The sequence below is a fragment of the Channa argus genome, chromosome 19 (assembly GCF_033026475.1).
Source record: "Channa argus isolate prfri chromosome 19, Channa argus male v1.0, whole genome shotgun sequence".
In the NCBI taxonomy this organism is placed as follows: Eukaryota; Metazoa; Chordata; class Actinopteri; order Anabantiformes; family Channidae; genus Channa; species Channa argus.
In genome coordinates this window covers 12,462,697-12,484,441 of record NC_090215.1, presented here as the reverse complement: position 1 = coordinate 12,484,441, position 21,745 = coordinate 12,462,697, and the positions used below count along the sequence as shown (strand labels likewise).

Below are 21,745 nucleotides of genomic sequence, written 5' to 3'. Positions count from 1 at the left end.
ACTAATACTCAGAGGGAGTGAAACAAACAAAAATTTAAAAAGGGATTTTGTACTATGGGACTAAGTAGAAGTAGCATCATTACTACCTCATCAACAAGAGAAGTAACAATTGAGGTTTACAAGATTGTTTCTCTTCTCAAATTGGGAAATTTTGCTGTCCAAAGCAGCTTTGTTGTTCAATGCTTCTTTGAGTTAAAAAGGTTTGCATCATCTCTTCACTTGTAACATTCTTGTAAACTTTCAAATATTTCACAGCTTTAAAGTGTGGTCTGCCCAGTAAAAGTGTATTCCGCCCAGTACTACTATAATCTTTTTTTATATGGAAATTTTATATGGTTGTAGCTTTAAGAACGGTAACAAACCTCCTCTCCTCGTTTTATGGAGCGGCTGGATGGTAGGGTTTTTTGTCAATATTTAGAGGAGATTGGGTATCTACATCTGACTTAAGCTGTGATTGTGTTAGCGTACTTTTATTGATTATGTCAAATTGACTGAGCTCCAACGAAGTAGTCTCTGTTGATTTATTTGCTCATTTGTAATGATGCACCTCAGTGCACTGACAATGTTTACTAGTATAGACAATAGCAGCCTGCGTCCATGCAGGAGATACTGCATATTAACTAAGAGCAATGATTTTCTTCTCTAGCAATGTTTTTATATTGTATGTCACTGGTTAACAAAAAAACAAAAATGAGCATATACCCTTTTCTGAGGCTGCAGTAATTAAAACAAAACCACCAAAGAAAACCTGAAAAATGCACTGGATTAAAATTCAATCTGCATAGTGTGGTGCCTCAACATCTAGCCCATCACTGTGATTCTGTCTAGCCCAGCACTGGGAACATAACTAATCTGCCCACCGGGAGCCTCTGCAGACATCACTGAATAGCTCCTTGCCAAAAGTCTATGCTTTTTACAGCCCTCCCGCCCCCCAAAGCAGAGTAAAAAAAAAAAAAAAAAACAACATGCTGCAAGGAGGTCCAAGGGAGGAGAGACAGCTGCAACAAGCAGCACTGGTGACTCATACTCACAGCTCCTTCCACCTTTCAGGAGTATGTGTGAATGTAAATGGTGCATTGAGGGAGTCAAAATTATACACTTTATTTCTAACATGATACTATAGCCCATCTCTGCATGGGAATCTTGAGTGTTTATACAAACAACTGACATTGGTTTACATCAGTGTGAGGGGAGTACGTACCTCTCCGTTGAGGAAGCAGTAAAGCACTGCAACCACAAAGCCCTGAACAGAAAAGGAAAACACAGATAAGAGAGCAGTAATAATTTGTGTCAGGCAAAATTTGAGTTTACCTGGGTTATCTTGTCTTCACAGCTATGTATTACTGCTTTGTAGATATGTCTTGCTAATTTAAAAATAACAAGCGTAAAATTCACGAGGCCCATGGATGGTGTGCTTTGACAAAGACAATGAATACCATCTGATGGTTAGTTCATAATAATAATGAAAAGGTGACAGTGATAGGAATGATGTGAGAATGAGCTAGAAACGTGTCCTTGGTTTCCAAGCTCTCTGTAATACACCTCTGCTGTATGACTGCATTCTCAATCATTTCTCATTACGTGATGAGCTGAAATAACACCCTGGGCTTAAAACGATAACACTGCCACTAAATCAGCCAGCAAAGTGCTTTGAGACCTGCCACAGTTTCCTGCAAGGGTTTCTTCAATAGACACCTTACAGATATGGACTGACATGATGCCAAAAATATTTCTTTGGACCTTGAATGGATGTACTGTATTTTCTAATTTTTAAAAAAGTTTTTAGTGTAGGCTGCCATAATGGAAATCAGTTTCACATAAGGCATCTACTTAAAATTAGAATATAGTATAAGAATCTAAATTGGCTTCACTGGCCAAGTATGATTCTGCATACAGTACACAGAAAAGCAACATAGAAAATACACACTGACAACTGCAAGGGAATTTTAAAAGATAAAAAGAAAAATTGGAGAATTTCCATATTATCATCATAAAACATGTTTATCATACCTGAAATGAGCCCAGAATCAAGTCAAAAACTAGCCGTAGCTCAGTCTTCACTTGCTCTGGGATGAATGCAAACACAATAAAATTAATCCCAAACAGAGGAATCAAAAGAAGCGTTGATTTTGCCAGTCTCCTGAAACAACACATAAAAAAAGAAAAAAAAAAAATTCACATTTGTGCCTCCAGTGAAACCAGTATTAAACCAAATTATATCCATCTCAATATGCTGTACAGTATGCCAATAATGAAATGCAATTCTGGAGTACTTTTCATTTTACATTTCAGAGAACCAGAGATGGGAAAAACAACAGCATTAAAAGTGTTAGTGGGAGCATGGCCCATGTATTATAATGGCTTATGCATGCTTTCCATCATAGGAAAACTCACTTAAACACACAAGGGACCATATATCTCTGTGTAAAGTAGCTGCCAGAGGGAGACAACAATGGGCATCATACAAGGGTTCTGATGTTACTAGAGAAACTAGTTATCCCTGCATTGCATAAAAGGAAAGTACGTCAAGAAATTAGATTTAAAGCAGCTGATGTACTGTATCTAAAGGGCAAATATGTGAACTTTAATCAGCTTTCTTTCTTTTGAGAAAAGCTTCCTTCATCCTGTAATTGAAGTTAGTGTTCAACAACAGAAGACTGAATTCAGCCCAAGGCATAGGCTGTGAAAGTGTCTGAGTGATCAAAAACATTTTTCATCTTATCTTAACTGATGAATAATTCAACTTTATAGCATGAAAAGACATAAAATTACACTCACGAGTACTGGTTGGACTCATTTCTTCCTATATCAGGGCAGTTGATCTTCTGACGAAGTATTCGAATGATGCAAATGAACAGAATGAAGTTCATCTGTGGAGAAAGATCAGCTGTCACGTGAGGACAACACATGGGTGTTTCACAACGGGAATGGGGTATAATGTGCTTCATGTGTGGTTTATGAAATAATAATTACAAAATTTCCTAGAAAGTAACAGAAAGCCACCACTTCTCAATGTTTTCGGTGATTTAACTAATGGATTTGAAGGAATGCATCTCATAGTAGAAGCTGGGGGATGATAAATATCATCTTCTGATTGGATTGTGCTGCTGCCCTGAGGGGAGAAATGAGACTTTCTAAATTGTTAATTTGCATTGGACCTCTGAACTGGCAACACATAGCACACATTAAGATACACTAATGACCATCACTCAGCTGCTGCAGAGAAAAGGAGACACAGCGATCTGACAGCAGCTGATCCTAATGTGAAACAACACAACGGAATCTGCTTTGTCAACAACTGAAGCAACAACAGAAGCACAAAGAAGGACATCAGCAGATCTCAAAAAAGGATACGAATTTGACCTCAAAGACCAGGTTCTGCACACACCAGTGCCCTAAGATATGCCAGGTCTGGATTCAGCTTCTTTATCAAGTCATATTTATCACTATGAATTAAACTTCACTGCAGTTTTTTTATTCATACTTGTTGAAGTCTTTTTTACCTCCTTTTGGCACCTTTCTTTAAGTCACACACATGCTCGCAAAGCTTTCATTAAGCATCAGAAATATATTCATCTTAAATAACTTTTCACATAGAAGGATTTTGTCTTGGCAAGTTGGTGCAAAACCTCATAATACACAAAAAGACAAATACACACAAAAATCATAAAACAGTATAGGACATATGCCCTTCAACTTGCAGTGTTTAAAATAACCAAACAAACAAACAAAAGGGCTGCGATGAGGACTTTGTGATATCAGGGTTTGGTTTTGATAAAGAGCAGCCTCTTGCCAGTTTTTCAAGTTTCAGATACTCTTTCTGGGGTGGTAGGGGTCAACTATAATCTTTCCTGCACGCTTCAGCATCATGGAGTTTTGCAGGCCCTGAGGGGATGGATAGTATCAGAGCCAATCGCTCTCTCAGGCAAGCAAATCATAGTCTGCAGTTTGCCCTTATCAGTGGCAGTAGAAGCAGAGTGCCGGTGATGGGGCAGGTCAGGGAGGCCTCCGTGATAGTGCTGTAGAAGCGGATCGACTTTGGGAGGTTAAACTCTTCTGTTAGGGAGCTGATCTTCTGCCCTATTGGATGTCCAGGAGGAGTATAGTGCCACAATATAGAATTACTCCACAGTGTTATAGGTGCAGGCGATGCTTTGTTGTTTATGACATCTACAAGTTTGTCTGCTGTTTTTAGAATGTTACTGGCTGCACTACATCACAAGGTGCAATGCTGGGCTGGGGGGACCATGGCCCCCTCTGGAAAATTGCTGGCCACCCCACAGAGGCTCCCCTACTAAATCATACAATAATCTTGTATGGTTCATACAAACCATGTTAAGTCAAGACAAATGCAAAACTCAGTAAATAAATCATGAGTAAAATTCGCACTCCTACCACCCACCGATTTCAATTTAGTTTTTTTATAAAAAAAATAAAAAAAAATTAAAAATGTCAAAAAAGGGCACGTAATGCACAGCCAGGGGCCGAACTCAATCTGTCACATTTTGTATTAAGGGTGGACCCAAGTGCAACAGGATGAAGAGAAGTGTGGCAAGAAACCAAACTTAAAAAAAACAAAGGCGGAAGGACAGACAAGGTAAGACCAACAGATACTTGCTCTAACAAGGAAGACAAAAACCTAGCACAGTTGCAGATTGACAAGATACAGTTAAGGACAAAATGTAATTCAGACAATTGGAGATTAACATGAAGCCGAATGGTAAGTCAGTGACGATGGATACGAGTATTCATACGTGAACTCAAAAAAAACCACAATCCTGGACTAGGAAAAACTAAAGAATTCAAATTCTTTAAACCTTAAACAAATTCAGGGGGTAGGAAACAAACATGATTCAAGATTCAGAAAAACTAAGAATCGTAACCCAAGGATAAAACAAAAAGGAAATCAATGAGGGCAAGGCTACTTAACCAAAGAGTTGGTGCACATTATGCAAGAAAGATCTGGAGCAGGAATGAACAACTAAACACAAATGCACACATACCTAAAGAAATAGGAACAGAGACTACCTGCAAACATAAAACATTCAAACATAAAACATGCACACAGAAAAATAGCTAGGAGACAGGGTGGAAAAACAGACCAAACCTCAAACCAAATAATCAGATAATAACTCCACAAAACAAAACCAGGATGAATCAGGAGCTGCGCATACAAAAAAGGAGCACAATGAGAATCTGGCAGGAAACTGTGGGGAGAGCTGGGTCTAAATGGGGAGGGGAACAGGTGAAACTAATCAGAACTGATGAGGTGTATGAAGTAGCTGAGATAAGAGGAAAAAGTGCCTACAAAATAAAAGTCTGGGACAGGAAATGAAGCTAGTGAAACATGACAAAATGCAGTGCAAGGCCAGATCTTGACGGAATCTGAGATACCACAAGGACGACGATTTGGTGTGACACCCTAAGATTTTCACTGGCCCCGTCTGGCCACCCCTATGAAAAATGTCTGGGGCACCACTGACCAGGTGGTGCCAAAAGCTAATTCGCTTAACTTAGTAAAACAGACAAGGGAAAAATGCAAGGCTGGTTTCACTAAACTTTGTAGATATGTCTACACAAACAGTATGACCTAAAGCTTGTTAATTACACGTATAGTGAAACAGAAAAGAGTTATAATACTGTATGTGTCATTTCTTGAAGAAAGACAAGATGTTTCCCCCTGTTGTCTTTGTTCTATAGGCTGAGAAGGCTCTCAATCTTCTTATACAAGAGAACAAACTCATACAACTAGTCCTTGAACACCCATAGTACATTAAAAATCTGACCATTTCACTTTTTCCTTCAGTATCTGTCAGCTCATGTGTTTAGATGTGGATGCTGTTTTTAAAATGTAAATCGAAGAGAAAAAAGACATCAAGATGCTACAAAATAAAGCAGATGATGGAATGAAGACAAATGATGATTATTCTGTCAGCTCTCCAGAGTGAAAACTCTGAGGTCATAACAACCTCTCGTTTTTGTTGACATTCAGTACATGGAGACATGTATGAAGAAGTGAATTCATATCAATTACAAGTGTGAGGTGGACCAATGATAACTCCACATGCCTAAATGAAGCTAAGCGAAAATATAATCAGGAAGACACTTTCACACCTTACTCCTTTCCTTCTCTTCTCCCCCTCACTCATCAGCTGTTGCAGGGCATTTTCTTTCTCAATCCAGTCTCCACCACAGGTCTGAAAGAGCCAATCATCTTACACCTGTTGAACTTAAAACTGCTCCGATCTCAGCTGTCATTTCAATGCAGCGTGGTTCAAACAATCTCCACCGTGTCATCCACCTGCTTGTCAGATCAGTGTTCCTCAGATTCTCCAGTAGGTACATCATTTCCTGCTCCATCTTCATCAAGCCCCACCACTGCCATCACTTAGTCATCCACTCTGCTCACGGAAACAGGCACTTCCATTCCAGCTATATCTCTCCTTTGCCAACTCTCAATCTACATCTGGTCCCACTTCTACATCTCCTCCCTCACCACCACCAGACTAAAAGGGGATTATCTTTCCTATTCCATCTGACCTTAAACCTTTATATTCACTGATATGATGTTAAAATGGAGTCAAGTTGTTAAAGTCAACATTTTAGGTCTCTTAACTGTCTTGTGCTCAATAAAACTTTTATCCTTTTGTGTCAGTGTTGAGGCGTAAGTGATAAAAAGTGATGGTTTGTAAACTTACCAGGATTGATGCCAAAATAGGAGTTTTAATGATCCACCAGAACACATCAGTGTTCTCAATTATATCCCAGCACCTTGTAAGATATGAAACAATATTAGTGCATAAGAGCAAATCAATGCAAAGACAAACTCTTAGATTTTAGACTTGCTGACATTTTTCTTACCCCACATCATTATAGTAGGCCTTAGCAATGCTCCAAGCGCTGATAAAAATTGTGGGACCTCCTGGAGACGTACAAAAGTGAAAAATGCACACCAAGATTATTATTGACCCCCACCGACATGGGTCAGAACCTGTAAGCCAAAAAAGAAAGATGTTCTCACCCCAACCGATCAGAATGTAAGCCCAGAAGTACTTTCTTTCAGAGAAGAAAGAGACAGCCAACAATGCATGAAGATAAAGGCCTTCCACCAGCAGCCAGAAGAAACTGGCCATTATACAGTATTGAAAGAACACAATCACTGCTTTGCAGCCAACCTGAGACACAAGACAAAAGCATAAATCACACAATGGTCCAAGTAGATATAGTGAAGTTTTTAAAGATTATAATAATAGAGACATAAAAATACAACTTTATTCTTTATGTTGGCAAAAAAAGAAGAAAATGTAAGAACGATTCAATAAAAGGCGTTATTGTACAAAAGCAGATATTTTATAGTTTAATATTAACACTCTACGTGTTAAAATATGGCTAATAATGACACTTTCTACAGCAGTATAATTTAAATGACAGAATTAGAAATTCTAGTAATAAGTTGGATCTGTGAAATCTCCTTTAAAGCACATTTTTCTTGCTTGCAGTGGTTCATCTATCACATTTCATTAATAATTTGTAAGTTGTAATTATAGGAGTTTAGTACTGGTTAATGAATCGGTTACTATATTTATTTATTAATAGTTTATAAGCCATTAAGACCTCTTTTGGTTTTTCAGTTATCTTTGTTCTCTCTTTTATGCTGACTCTTTTATTCTTGACACTTCAACAGTTCTTGTTAAGGGCTTATAACTAATTTATAAAGTATTTGCAAACCTAGTATTAGAAAAAAATGCCAATCATTAACTTTTAAAAGGAGAATTTCAGTTTCTTTACCAATTTGCATCCTCTGCAGCACATGTTGAGGAAGTAATCCATCCATATGAACAGGAAGAAAATGTAAACTCTACCTCTACAAAACCACTGAAGCAAAGCCTGAAACGTTTAGAATTGTTTCAGCAGATATTTCAAAGAGGGAGGGACAAGAGAGGATCACTGACTCAACCATGCAGGATAACACAATCAACTCCATTCCAGTTGGCTGACAGCACAACACTTTCTACTAGGTTGGGTGAATTCATTCAAACTTCTTTTCGTTTTCGGAGAACACTGTGTGGGGAGGAGGGGGCTGCTATTGAAGTGGTTAGATAAGGATGCATAAAAAGGTTCATTTCCCCCCCCAGTGTGGGTGGGCTGAACTGATGCATGTAGCTCTTTCACTGACACCTCTGAAAATACACTCCCGCTGTGCAGATCCAAGGCTGATACACACCGTGGGCTACACACTGGTTGTTTTGGGATGAGCAAATCCTACAGGGAGGGCACCATGGAGAAAAGAAAAATCAATAGTGTATCCATTTGAAAGTGACCTGTGAATGTGAATGTGTTGAGCACTTTAGTGGATGTACCAGATGTGAGACATGGGATGAACTGAGAGGTGGGTGAAAAAGAAGTGTGATTGGGAATGAAGTATTAGTGCAGAGAGATACAGCATTTTTCTTTCACAAACGGAGCTACTGCAGCTTTCCCCTTTAATGGTGGAACAATGACAAACAAGTCATTACTGTATATAATGCCAAAATGCCAAACATGTGCCACGTATCTCAGTCTAAAGTGGGAGGCATGATGAATGAGTAAGAAAGAGTCGGATGACAAATTAACTCAGATGTAGAGGAGTTGTACTCTATATATATGACCATCATTAATCACCACCCATAGCTTATAACACGGTTATTTCTGAAGTTGGCTGAGATGATACTGCAAGTCAGTACGTGTCCATTAAATAATTATAGAGCCACATGTATGTAATGCTGTAGTTTGAAAACATTTTATAATATTAAGAAGTGATACACAACTACATTTATTTAAGTACAAGCCCCGCTCTTACCGACCACATGTCGAAAGTGTCACTGGGCAAGACACTGAACCCCGAACAGCCCATCCCCATCCCCAGCCATGCAGTGCCGATCCCAAGCCCGGTAGAAATTAGGGAGGGTTGCGTCAGGAAAGGGCATCCGGTGTAAAAACTGTGTATTTGTGCTTTACCTGTTGTTTAATTACAGGAAACTGTATTTAATTTTTTGAGCTTTCAGTGGGAACCAGTAGTTACATGTTATTCTGTGAAAATTAGATTTTCACAATAGCCTATGTGATTTATTATAATAGTGAAGGAAATTAAGAAATTAAGAAATGTATGCACTTTTAATAACATGGGAGTTTTTGTACTCGTACAATAGGTTAAAAAATTTAAGCAATGTTTAATACTCAACAAGTGATGTGGTTGTTTGTGGAAGCAAACACACCTGAGCTACTAGTGACACCATAACCGAGACATGTAGTGTTGTTGCTTTGCCTTTTAATTCTCCTCTTGTAAAATGAAGTAAAGTTTTAGGCAGCTCATTAAAGCACCTGGCAATAAAGCTGACAGGAATTTGTTATTTTACATAACCCGATTCCCACTGGGCATGTCGACGTGAGGAAAATGAATCCAGATGCGCTGCTTCAACCTCTCTGCTAGTTCTAATGTTTGCAAATCACTTAAGCCTGTATATTTAAAAGTCTGGCATTAGGTGGATGTGGATGAACGATGAGATGTTTTCTGATTGGAAAAATAAAGGGAAAACACACACACACACACTAGAGTTAGTGAGCCAGCAGGTATTGGAAGTAATGCCAGGGTCATGATGAGTAGCACCAACCCTGCCTCTATAATGTCTTTTTTAGTGGCCTGACGACAGCAGCTGGCTCCTGTCAAACCAGTAGTTCCATTAATGCACTTGAGCTGGCCAGAGAGTCACTAATAAACACACTCTGAAGCTCCTCTTGTTCATAACACGTAACACAAACCTCATGTTCTCCGGCCTAACCATGGACTCAGCGCTATGTGGTGGGCTGGTGGTGTGGAAAGCTCACAAGAAGCCATGAAAACGTTGTACCTTGCTTTAAGATCAGGCATAAATGGCTAAGCCTCACTTTACATAAGATCATGAGGCGGTAAAATCATTACTGAACGCTTTATTGTTTTATGGCAGTAGAATATTACATGGGGGATCTGTTTTTAGATTGGTTAGTTTATTTTTTGTTTACGCAGTTAGCAGGTCAAATCAAATTTAAATCAAAACCTCTAAATTGGCCAGTCAGGGGTTGTGGTATCTTCACGACATAGCTTAATATCTGTGCATGTGCTGTATGACAAATCTAATCAAATAATGTTGTCAAAGCTGTTTCTTCCTTTTGTGACCACCACATAACCATAACCATGTTATTATAAACAATTCCCACTAACAACAAAACCGAATGGCTTCTAATGCTACGGGGAAATATAACTGAATTATAATCACACAGTAATTCAATATATAGTCCTACTCTATGCACTATAATAATAACAAAACACTTGACTGAATGCTTGTGGCCTCCATTAGAGGATATTGAAAACTGTCCGATTGCCATATCACACATTTAAAAAAATATCAGTATATAATTAGCCAAACAGCTCTGTTTTAATTTCATGATGACCAGCTGAGGTGATCATGTTTTGAGATAGAGGACTGCTGGAGTCCTTTATCTGACACCCAGAGCAAACAGCAACACTTTAGACCAAAACTCACAGAGCCAGAGGAGCAGTTGTCCACCTCCCCGACCTCGTAGAGGACCACGTCTTTAATGAACACAGCGATGGCCTTCAGGATAAAGGACACAAACAGATGCATGTGGATGTAGTTCCTTGTGCAGTGGAGCTTCCTAGAACACACAGAGACAGAGACGGGTCAAGACTAAAGAGACACACCCATTTCAATTTCATATGGAGGGTTTTCATGCTTATTATCCACTGTCCTCGTAGCTAATTGCTTCAAATTACAACAAATCACAGACTGAATGAACTCATAATTAAGCTCCTTAGTTCGTTTTATCGCTGCGTGGGTAGAGACGCTTTAGAGCACAATTAATGATTTTTAATGGAGCTTCACAAGCTGAATGTCAGACAAAGAGAAATGAAACAGGCATCTATTTTTGAGCACTTCTTTACATTACAATAGGTAAAAAGATTAAATGATCAGAGAAAGAGAAAGACAGGTGATGGTGTCAAGGCTGCCATTAGCTCTGATTGTCAAACTCCAACTGCATTTAAATGTGCACATGTTCATATTGTGCATAAATATCAGTTTTACATATTTTGGTTATTTTTGTGTTTAAATGAAATCACATTCTAAGTGATGAGGCTTATACAGAGAAAGACGAACGTTCAGCAGAATGAAACTGATGCAATACCTCGAGCAAAATCATTTATTGGTTTCTTTTGTGGCAAGTGTCAGATCTGATTTCCATCATGATGCTGGTGCTCTGGAGATGCAACGCTATTTGTTGTATGAATTGTAATTTCCCAACACAACAGACATTATTTTACACTGTGGCAGATAATCAATACATTGACTGGAAGGTTTATTTCCTGATGAAAATGAAATTACTTCTGTGACATAACAATAACTTAATGGTTTTATTTTCACAACTTCTTCTTTTCCTGTGGGCTGTTGGCTTTCATGGGTCAGTCACCACAGCGAATCGTGTGCCTCAATCTAACCCTGTCCTCTGCATCCTTTATTTTCACAACTCTTAGTTTAAAAAAACCTATTCCTATATTATTCAAGCACATTAAAGCAAGAAAAAAATAATCTTTTACATCTATAAAATCCCTGCCAGCATCATAAAATATTGAAGTCATTTAAATTAGTAAAATGTATCATATTTAATGAAGATTATGAAACAATTAATGTCTAACACATGAACATTTTTAAAACAATGTTGTCAATGTTGTTTAGTGAATAATCTCTTACTTTTATACAAATTACATTTACCAGAGTTTTTATCTTTTAAATTGTTTTTGCCTGACCAATTTTTGCTTTTGGAACATTTCTTCTACTCACTTCGTATACAAATTTATAAATGACTTGAAATAAAACTATTGACTATTTAAATCAATCAGTAGTCATTTTTTCCAGCAGTAAGATATAAGCTAATTTCCACATCACACCACTAACCTGTGGTTTTCCTCTTGCAAAATCATTAATGAAATGACTGGCTGTTGGTGGTAGGCCTCCATAAACCAGTCGGTTTACATGGATGTCTGTTTACACTCATTTTCTAATCATTTGTGAGTCCAAGTGGATGTTTGTGCCACATGTGATAACATTCCCTCTAGTCTTTCTGAGATGTTGCATTGACGAGAATGGAACAGATGTAATGTCACAGTGATGTTGACCTTTGATCACCAAACTGTCATCAGTGTGTTAATGTTTCTTCCCAATTTGACAAAATTCACTCATGGCATTACCAACAACCCAACATGCCTCCTGGCACAGCAGTCACTGTGGCACACGTTCAGACCCTTCATACCCTTAATTTCCAACTGTTAGTTCTTCACTGTTCTTGCAGGATCATTACTGAAAACAGCAAAACACGCTGTCGATAAACATAAACCTATTTAATTCCAGAGGGAGTGGAACACCTGGCAAACAATATCAAATGGGCTAAAACTGAGTTTTATATTTAACAGGGGCACCAGCTTGAAACCCATTTAGTAAAGCTTATATTACAAGAAATTATCTCAGATGTGACAGCCATAATTTTGCTTCCTGCTGCAGCTGCACTCCATGGCATGTTTCAGGAACAGGTGTGACTCTCCCCATTCTACTCATACCCCTCTTCACTACAATCCCCCAAGCTGCCTTGACCTCCCATTGCCCTGTTGTAACTGTTAATGCTGTGTTGTGACACTAATTCCTGAGATCAAACAAAACTCTCAGGTCGACAAACTTTTACACCTTCAGAAGGTTTTGGGAGAAAACATGAGAAGCAGCTCTGATATGTGGCTAACTCAGTGTAGTGGCAGTAGCAGGGAAAAACTATAGGCGACACATGAAAAATGGAGCCACAAAAGCAATTTTCTGCAATATGAAAGAAAAGGGGCAGGGACTCAGGCAGAAATTAATGTGTACACAGTAGAGAATAGATGGTTAGTTAAAGGAAAGAATACACTTGATGCGTAACAGTAGTTTGCTATACATTGAGAGAGATTAGATGATCAAAGAAGAGTTCTGATGTCAAGGAGAATTATTTCACAGCTCGCGAAAGTGTGTAGGGGATTGTGCAGCAAAGCAAAATGTGCTTTCTGACAAAATGTAGAACAAAATAATTGATATGTGTAAAACTGTACAACATCCATCTACTTTGATACATCAAAAGTTAATTACTTTTAAAGTCCTTGGGAGTTTTTTTTCCTTATTTTCTTTTTTAAACTTCTGCTACATAAGAATAGAGGTGACTCCTTGACGTTGACAAAAACGCTGGGGATGAACAGTGTATCTAGCCTTTGCTGGGTTTCTACATACCTGAAGATGCAGAGGATCACTATAGCGGTGGTAAGAGAGATGAGGGAAACACTGTGGCCAATGGTGTAGCCAATCTTCACTTGCCAGAAAAATTTTCCCTGTTGTAAAATAAACAACATCAGTACAAGAAGTCGCCAAAATAGTCGAGATGTTACATTGAACTAGAAAAAAATGCTATTTCCATCAAAACAGGCACAAGAAAGATCAGAAAGTGCTTGAAAATACATATTCTCAGTAGCTGTGAGAGTCTGTGGCAATTAGATCAAGATTTTCATTTTATGTTAAAGGGATGTCAGATTATGGAGAAATCAGGAATATCCTCCGATGGAGTCTCTCCTTCTCCTTACACTCGCAGTAGTGTAAGGAGATGGTTGGACATTTGGATGGAGTAGACGTAAAACCTGAGCAAGATGCTGAAGAGACACTGAAAGACACATGTGATGAGGGTGGAGAGGTGATGGCTGAAGATGTGGATGCAGCAAGAGTCTGATGGGCATGTTGAAGGACCTCAGGAAAACTGCTGGTAAACAGGGTGGGGGAGGGTTGTTTTGATACACAACTGAAATTACATGGTGGGCAGAGGGGAACAGATTTTGAAGTAGATTCCTGCAGGGGTGATTGGCTAAGGGAGAATATTGCATAAACCAGTTCCTTAACAGTAAATGCTGAATGAATTTGGACGTAAAAATGGAGACGGGGTGAAAAAGATGATAATTCATGGTCACACTTTCTCTTAGCTTCATTAGATTATTCCTCTGCAATAGTTCTTTAAAATAATGTAGCTTTTTACTGACCTAAAAAATTGACTTAAACGAAACATGTGACGTGTGAGGACAGGTCACAAGTTGACACTGTATTGATGTAACAGTATAGTTAAAAGCAAGGCCTGCTCTTTCTTAATCTCCTTGAAGTTGAATTGGTATAAGGAGAAATCCTTGAAATGTAAACTGACTAAATGAGTCAAATCCACTGGTATGATTAACAGTGGACACCAGCACAATTCACCTGTCACATCAAGCTAATTAAATGCGTCCTGTGACCTTTTTAGCATTTTAAGTAAAGATTTTCTTTGGATAGTGCCTAATAAGCATCAACACATTTACTGACGTCCTTCAGGGTAATGCTTCTCATCTAATATGCAGTAACCGCAGAGTAAGTTAAAGTCACTACTATAGTACCATATGTTTTCTTCTAAAAGAAAAGAAATCAAGAGATTTGCATCTTGTGGCACGTGGAGGTATCAACTTTAAGAATAAGGGGAAACATCAAATTCCTTTTAGAGTACTTCTGCTGCAGGTCCCCCGTGACTTCCTATGGCATACCAATGAGTGACTCAGAGCGCCCACCAAGAAAGCTTTTATCACTCTGTACTGCACAGTCACCCCTCATCCTGCTCCACCTTTGTCAACACAGAAAAGATTAGTTCTCTCTGCATTCAAACGGTGCTAAATAATAGCAACATTTTATGCGCTTATTCCCTTCTCAACCCTGACAGCAACATGAGTAAGCTCCTGAATGACTCAAAATGCCTGATAACAGAGGCAGGGATTATTAAGTGACCAGGTCAATGGGAATCAAGTTTGTTGTGCTTCAGAGATATTTAAAGGAATATGTGTGTTGACCGGTGTGTCCATTTTAAAAATAGTTGGAGTATTTTTGCATTTTAGGTCAGGAATTTTTAATCCTAGAAAAGAAATAGTTTGTAAAATTCGGCTGTTAGCTGCCTGAGAAAAAGGAAAGAAAAGAGGAGGGATGGGGAGTCTGCACAGAAAATAAAGAAATGTGACGTTATGGATAAGATTGTGATGCTGACAAGGCTGCGATGGGGACAGATGGGGAACAGAGGTGGGTTGTATAATACTATCTCTGATGGAGAGACAGATTTAATAATATGTTGTATCAGAACACATCACTGTTCTCAGTTTTTTAGATTGACAGCAACCTGTGAGATTTCTTTCTCCTGGGTAAAACTCTTCAATAAGCTCCTTCCTGTTACATCTTAGGTTCATTATAATGATTCTAAATCTAAATGTGCTGCATGTTAACTGATGTGCTGCCACAGTTCCAATTAGAGCTTAATGCATGTTTCTATTAACTGAATATTGCATTTCAAGTGTAATAACAACCCATTTTACTCAGAAGAAGATTTTTGTTATTGCCCATTTCCTATTACATAACACACATTAGTGGTAGATGTAATGATATATTCACAGTCCCCCAGATACCACCACGCCTGTCAAAACCTCTACCCACCCCATGTAACATTTTCTAGATTTGCCACTGTAATAAATTCTGCAGAGGTGAACCACTTTATGCTACAGTAAATTCACAACATATTACATGGGAATGAGCCCTAAACTATAAAGAAAAAATGCAACAACTTTCTAATGGGAAACAGGCAACAATGGATGCTGCCAAAAATTGCAATTATAATACGAATTATTTTCCCACCGATTATCCACCAACTGTACAAATTATTTATGGACTTTATTATTTAGGCCATCAATTGCACTGTTATCCTGATAGACCCAAAAACCCTCACCCATGAGTTAAAGAGTTGCTCCCATAGAATTCGTCCTGCCGACAGGCTGCCAAGAAGGTTGGCCGCTGTGCTGCTGAGTTAACTCACTACATGCCCGTTGTGTATATGTTCTGCTGCCTCTTACACAATAGACTGCGGTGGTTTACTCACATCATCGCTGCTGCTGTTGAGGTTGTATCCGCAGTTGATGGCAATGTCAATAGGCTGCATCTCAGTCCAGCCATCTTCAGTGCAGGTTTTGGAGAGATTACCTGGAGATGAAGCAGAACAAGAAGAAGACATTAGAGGTCACAGCCACCCTTGTAATGCCTCTCTTTGATTTGCTCACAAAATTAGTTTACAATTTGTCCACCACTTTATGTATTGACCTACAGTGACATTGTGGGTGAACTGCTGGATCAATGCAAACAACTAGAAAACCTCCAGAAACTGTTGTCTCTCTCCTACTATTGTGAGTCCTTATGGATTTGGGGAGATATTATTATTATTATTATTATTATTATTATTATGTGTGGAGTTTGCATGTTTTCTCAAAGTATGTATACGCTTCACATTTAGAAATTTATCTTATTCAATTTTCATTATAGTGGTTGCATTTATTTCTTTCCCCATAGTGTTATTTTCTGCTGTGAGTTATGTGTGTCTGCAGGAACGTCTGCTATCAAGGTATGTCCTTATACCACTACTGAAAATGTTCAATTTATTAAAAACATGCGTCATTAAAAATAAATCATTTAAAACACACAATGTAGGATGCTGAATAAATGCAGTACCATAAGAACATATACAAGTCATCATTTCTTGTACCTACATTGAAAATAACCCACTAATTCTCTGCCAAAGACATACTGTTCGTACTTAACATGCAGGTGAAGTAATCTGTGAAGGAAAACTGGTAATAGTCCGTTTTCTTTTTTTTTTTAAAGTTTATTCATGGGAATTATTATTCGTTTGTGGAGCATAAAAGGGTTACGTACACAGCTTAACCCAAACGAAACCCCTAAAAACAATGTGACTGCCAGCACAAACATTCAATTACAGCCAAATATTATCATCTGCAGACGATGAACAATGGAGAAAAGAATGTGCAGCGGGAGGTCGGAAATGTTGCTCAGGCAGAGAAACGTCATTTGTCTATTGTTGCTGCTCTGTGGATGCTCCCTTATCTCTCCCATGTGAGTGTGTACTTCTTAGTGAGGACACTCTCTCTAGAGGAATGCATTTTCCCCAACATCTCATTCTAACCTTACTCACTGGATAAGTGCTTCAATTTGTGTGTGTGTGTGTGTGTGTGTGTGTGTGTGTGTGTGTGTGTCCGTCTACGGGTGTGCGTGTGTGTGCCCTACAAAGGAAAGCATTGCAAGTGTGTGATTGAAAAGTCAAGACTCCCACAAAAAGGTGCAAAGAGGGAGGGTTAAGTAGAGTTGAACAAGCCTGAGAAGCTACAGAACATGTGAGTTTGATAAGAGGCGAGAAATGGCTGCATGTGGGCCAACATCACTACTGCTTTATTAATGCTTGATTTTACAGGCTGGTGATGTCCTCATGATTTCCTTAGAGGTTTGCGAAGCTAAAACTAAGATTTTATCACACAACCATTTAAAAAAAATGCACATGCTATATGCATAGTTTCATTAAACCAACTGTTTTGACTAATTGTTTTATTGCAGAATATTGCAGGATGGAAGAAAGCTGCCTGACCAATAATCCTGATAAACTATTGTGATTAAATAGTTAAATTATTTTATACACACAATGATTGTAAAAGTCTTAATAGCCATTGTGAGCAAATAATTTCAACACTGATCATATAATATTTGGCTGCTATATCAGCAGATACAAGTTGTCGGTTAAGGTTTGCTTTCCTCAAAACAAGCTCAGAGAAACTAATAACACTGGATAAACCTCTTAAAGACTCATTAGCAACACTAACAGTCCAGCTTTTTAATTCTCATGCAAGAGGCACATTTTAGCAGGCTCATGTCCTGGATGGTGCAACTCCTGATGCAAGATGCTGTCACCACATTTTCTTATGTGTGGCAGAAAAACATCACAGCATAAGTGAAGCTCTGTTAACGGCCACAGCAAAGAGCCACTTGTACAGAAGAGGACAGGTCATGGTCACCTGACAAAACACGTCTATACTAAAACTCAGGTCATTTCCTTGCTTGAAAATGAGCAGCAATGGGGATCTATGAAGATAAACAGGTTTTGTTTTCATTGGTGTATGAAGTCAGTTAGTGCTGACTAAAACATTTCCAGTTGGTTACCTCAAAGATGCAGATTGCATGTGAAAGTGCGGCAGAACATCTTTCAAAAATGAGGTTGCACCTGAGAGATGTTTATTAGAACTGTTGGAAAACACAGACACATTTCTCACTTTTAAACTAATACAAACTCAAATATTCCCCAAAAGATATTTAGATAAATCCAACTTTAGTCTACTTTAGTGCCGCCTCTACTTTAATACAGTGAAATCATATATTATTATTATACAGATGTATAATAATCAGTAAAAGTAGTAATTAGTAAAATCATAATATTACCATGAGGTCATCTGACACAAAGATATTAAAAGATCATATGATATAGAAGTGTTTAAATCAAGGCTATTTACAATGAATTATGAGCATGTATTATGAAACTCCAATTTTGTGGAGGGGGAAAACACAATCAGTGGTTTAATTTGATCTGAGTCAAGTACTTTATTTGACATTTGCACAGCTGCATGTGTACATGGGAATACTTGCAGAGTTTTCTCACTCAATCATGATTTTAGGTAAATGTGAATAAAAACTTGTCTCAAGGCATTGTGCACATTTTCTCCAATACGTATGAGATTTGTAAACAAATTTAAACAATAATCAACATAATATCTTCATTATGCTAATGAAAACGTGATGTGGTCAGTTACAGTATGTTTCCTTTGTTTTCTTTGTTTCACAATTATGACAGATTTCCAAGACAGGTTTCATGTTGGGCCCCCAGGTCACATCAGTCAGGCTTTGTGGACAAGTGTCCTCTTAACCTGTAAATATCAAATTGATGAAACCACAGCAAACATACTGTATGAACCTACTATGTCAACCAGTGAGTGTGAGCGAGTCAATCAAAAAGACTAAAAAGGTAAAGGGAAGAATCGGGGACCCTAACCCGACAAAGAAAATGGTTTATTTTGTTTTTGAAGTTGCTATAGAGTGAAACATATCCCTGTGCCACAGACAGTTTACCTTAAGCTGCTTTAGTCTCTGTTTATTTGCCTTGAGTTCCTCCAGTATATGCAGCTCTGCTTTCACAGTACCATCATATTTTTACTGAGCCTCCATTTCCATTATTAAGATTTTATGAAGCTGTTTATCTTAACAATAAGTTTCCAGACATTCACAAAGCACTTATTCGGTTACCGCATACCACCAGCCACCCAGTCTCCTCATAACTTTACCAGTATTTGTATACTTCACACATTATTCACAACATGAGTACTTTCATGATGATGTGGTAAAAACACAGTCGCACAAAAAGTTCCTGGACTTGTTTGTTTCATTGATTACTGTACATTATAAAAAGTTAAAAAATGAAAAATAATTTTGAAATGTTTTCAACAAGGTATTGTTTTGCCATAACAAAATCAACATTTAAATGTTTACATTTCTACACACCCAAGGCCACAGGTGAAAACTTAAGCAAACTGTGGGTGTGAAACACACTGTGTTGACACAACTACCAGGGACATTATGATAAGAATATGTATTTCATACTATTACTGTACTAATTGAAAACTACTACTTTCGGCTTTATCGCGTGGGTTCGGGGTCGCCACAGCGGATCATTGTCCGCATGTTGATTTGGCACAGTTTTTACGCCGGATGCCCTTCCTGACGCAACCCTCCCCAATTTCTACCGGGCTTAGACCGGCACTGCATCGCTGGGGAAGGGGGAATGGGCTGTTAGGGGTTCAGTGTCTTGCCCAGGGACACTTCGACATACAGCCAGGGCCGGGGATCGAACCACTCACCCTGTGGTCCGTAAGCAACTGCCTTTACCAACTGAGCTATAGCCGCCCCTACTGTACTAATTGAAAACAGTTCACACTAATACATGTCCCTTTTAGAAATCCGAGCCTTTGCCTCCAAAAATCTTTCTGCATCTCCCTGCTGTCTCCCGGGTTCCTTTTTTTTACACTTTTCATCACCTGAAATCTTGTGCCATGATGTTGCTGTAGGAAAAAAGGTTTTCTGCTACCAGTAAGTCAACATACAGAACAAACATCAGTTGATGACAAAGTAGTATTTCCTCAACAAATTCTCAAAACTAAATAGCAAAGCAGGCCTTCTAAAACAATTGCCACAGTTAGGCCTTGATGATGAATAGTTGGTTAGATTTAGGGAACCAAAAGATTTTGACTGAGGCCAGAAAAAATAGGTGAAACTGTTTTGTTTCAGATAAGATGCTGTACCAGTGGTGGTATCTTGGGTCAAATTCACACTGTTTCCTGTGTTGTTTTTGAGTCTGAAGTCTCTAGTCCACACTAGATAAAGGTGTGAGCCCATGCCTGTTAGTCATATATTTTAACAGATAATAAATAATTTATTATTATAAATAATAAGCAAAAATCAAGTCTACAGAAACATTTGCCAAATTGTCAGTTTGGGAGAAATCCCTTCACTGTCCCACTTAAATGTTGCACACCAGTGTGTCAGATGTATGCTGTGATTGTGCATAAGTGCATAATCACACAGCCGAGGAGCCGTAGTCATTTCTCACAATGAAAGATTAATTGCCATTTGCTCGGCTTAGCAGTCTAACACTAAGTGGGATTGGAATCCACTTAGCGCTAGACCGCTATAAACTACGTCCACTTCAGCTATAAAATGGCAAATAATAGTCTGACTGGGTTATTATTCTTGGGCTGAGAACATGACTTTTGTTTTTCAAATGTGATCCATTGGTCTAGCCTTTTGTGCTTGGGTCAGAAAGCTACAACCTATTAAAGGGTTTGTTGATACGAGGCAGGCAAAGTCAGAACAGTCAAGGTCAAAAAAAGTACAAAACTAGAAGCAATCTTGTTTAGTGACAGTTTCTATGTGCGTGACTTAGACAGGAATCTACTTGACGTGTATCCTCCCTGCTCTAATTTTTCTCCCTCAGCGCCACTGTTATTGGATGTTTGTGTATGGCTTGAACAGGTTTCCTTAGCAGCGGTGGTTGTAATAATTTTGGTGGCCAGGGCTGTTGCCCTATCCCTGATCCCCGAGGACAGAAACATTCAGTTTACATAGCAGCTTAATATGACCGTGCTGCTGTGACATATTAAAGAAGAGAAGTGTTTTATCTGTGTTTCAGCCTGAAAAGAAAAACTGCTTTTCATAAAACCCAGCTGATCTGAATCGAGGTAAAAGCTATTAATCCTTTCTGTGGTTCCTTGATAAAGGTAAAGCTGTCAGAAAAGATGAGATGCAGATTAAAAAGTCGGTCTTTTAAACAGAAAAAATGTAGTAGACAGTATGGATTAAGCAAAAAGGGCTGAAACTCAATATTAGGAAAAGGTCATGAATATTTTGTCCTTCTAGTGTGTCTGAAAGTGAAAAAGGAAGACTTGAAGAATTTCATTATAAAATGACATTTTCCTGAATCTTACACTCCACCACTTCTGACAAAACACGACTTGTTTCAGTGGGACTTTCTATTGAAGTGTGTAACTACTGAAGTTGGTTTCATCTGCAATAGCTGCACATTTGAGAAGACAGAATTACATATGAAAGCCTGAACAAAAACATTTCCCCAAACCTTTTTATGTCATTGGACGCAGGTTACAATGTTTTTATGATATTTTGGTAATTAAATGAATTGTTGGGATCACAACATT

The 21,745-nt window shown here is 38.4% G+C and overlaps 1 protein-coding gene across 1 annotated transcript in view; it reads right to left on the bottom strand.

Annotated features, from left to right (window-relative positions):
• Window positions 1–21,745, bottom strand: part of vipr1b (vasoactive intestinal peptide receptor 1b) — a 46,039-nt gene that overhangs the window by 3,969 nt on the left and 20,325 nt on the right. Inside the window, exons 4-12 of the mRNA XM_067486861.1 lie at window positions 16,030–16,130; window positions 13,338–13,435; window positions 10,560–10,692; window positions 7,022–7,175; window positions 6,862–6,922; window positions 6,699–6,771; window positions 2,779–2,870; window positions 2,011–2,140; window positions 1,202–1,243 (exon numbers count right to left, since the gene is read on the bottom strand). Of these exons, the coding sequence (XP_067342962.1) occupies window positions 1,202–1,243; window positions 2,011–2,140; window positions 2,779–2,870; window positions 6,699–6,771; window positions 6,862–6,922; window positions 7,022–7,175; window positions 10,560–10,692; window positions 13,338–13,435; window positions 16,030–16,130 (884 nt within the window). The remainder of the gene's footprint in view (window positions 1–1,201; window positions 1,244–2,010; window positions 2,141–2,778; window positions 2,871–6,698; window positions 6,772–6,861; window positions 6,923–7,021; window positions 7,176–10,559; window positions 10,693–13,337; window positions 13,436–16,029; window positions 16,131–21,745) is intronic.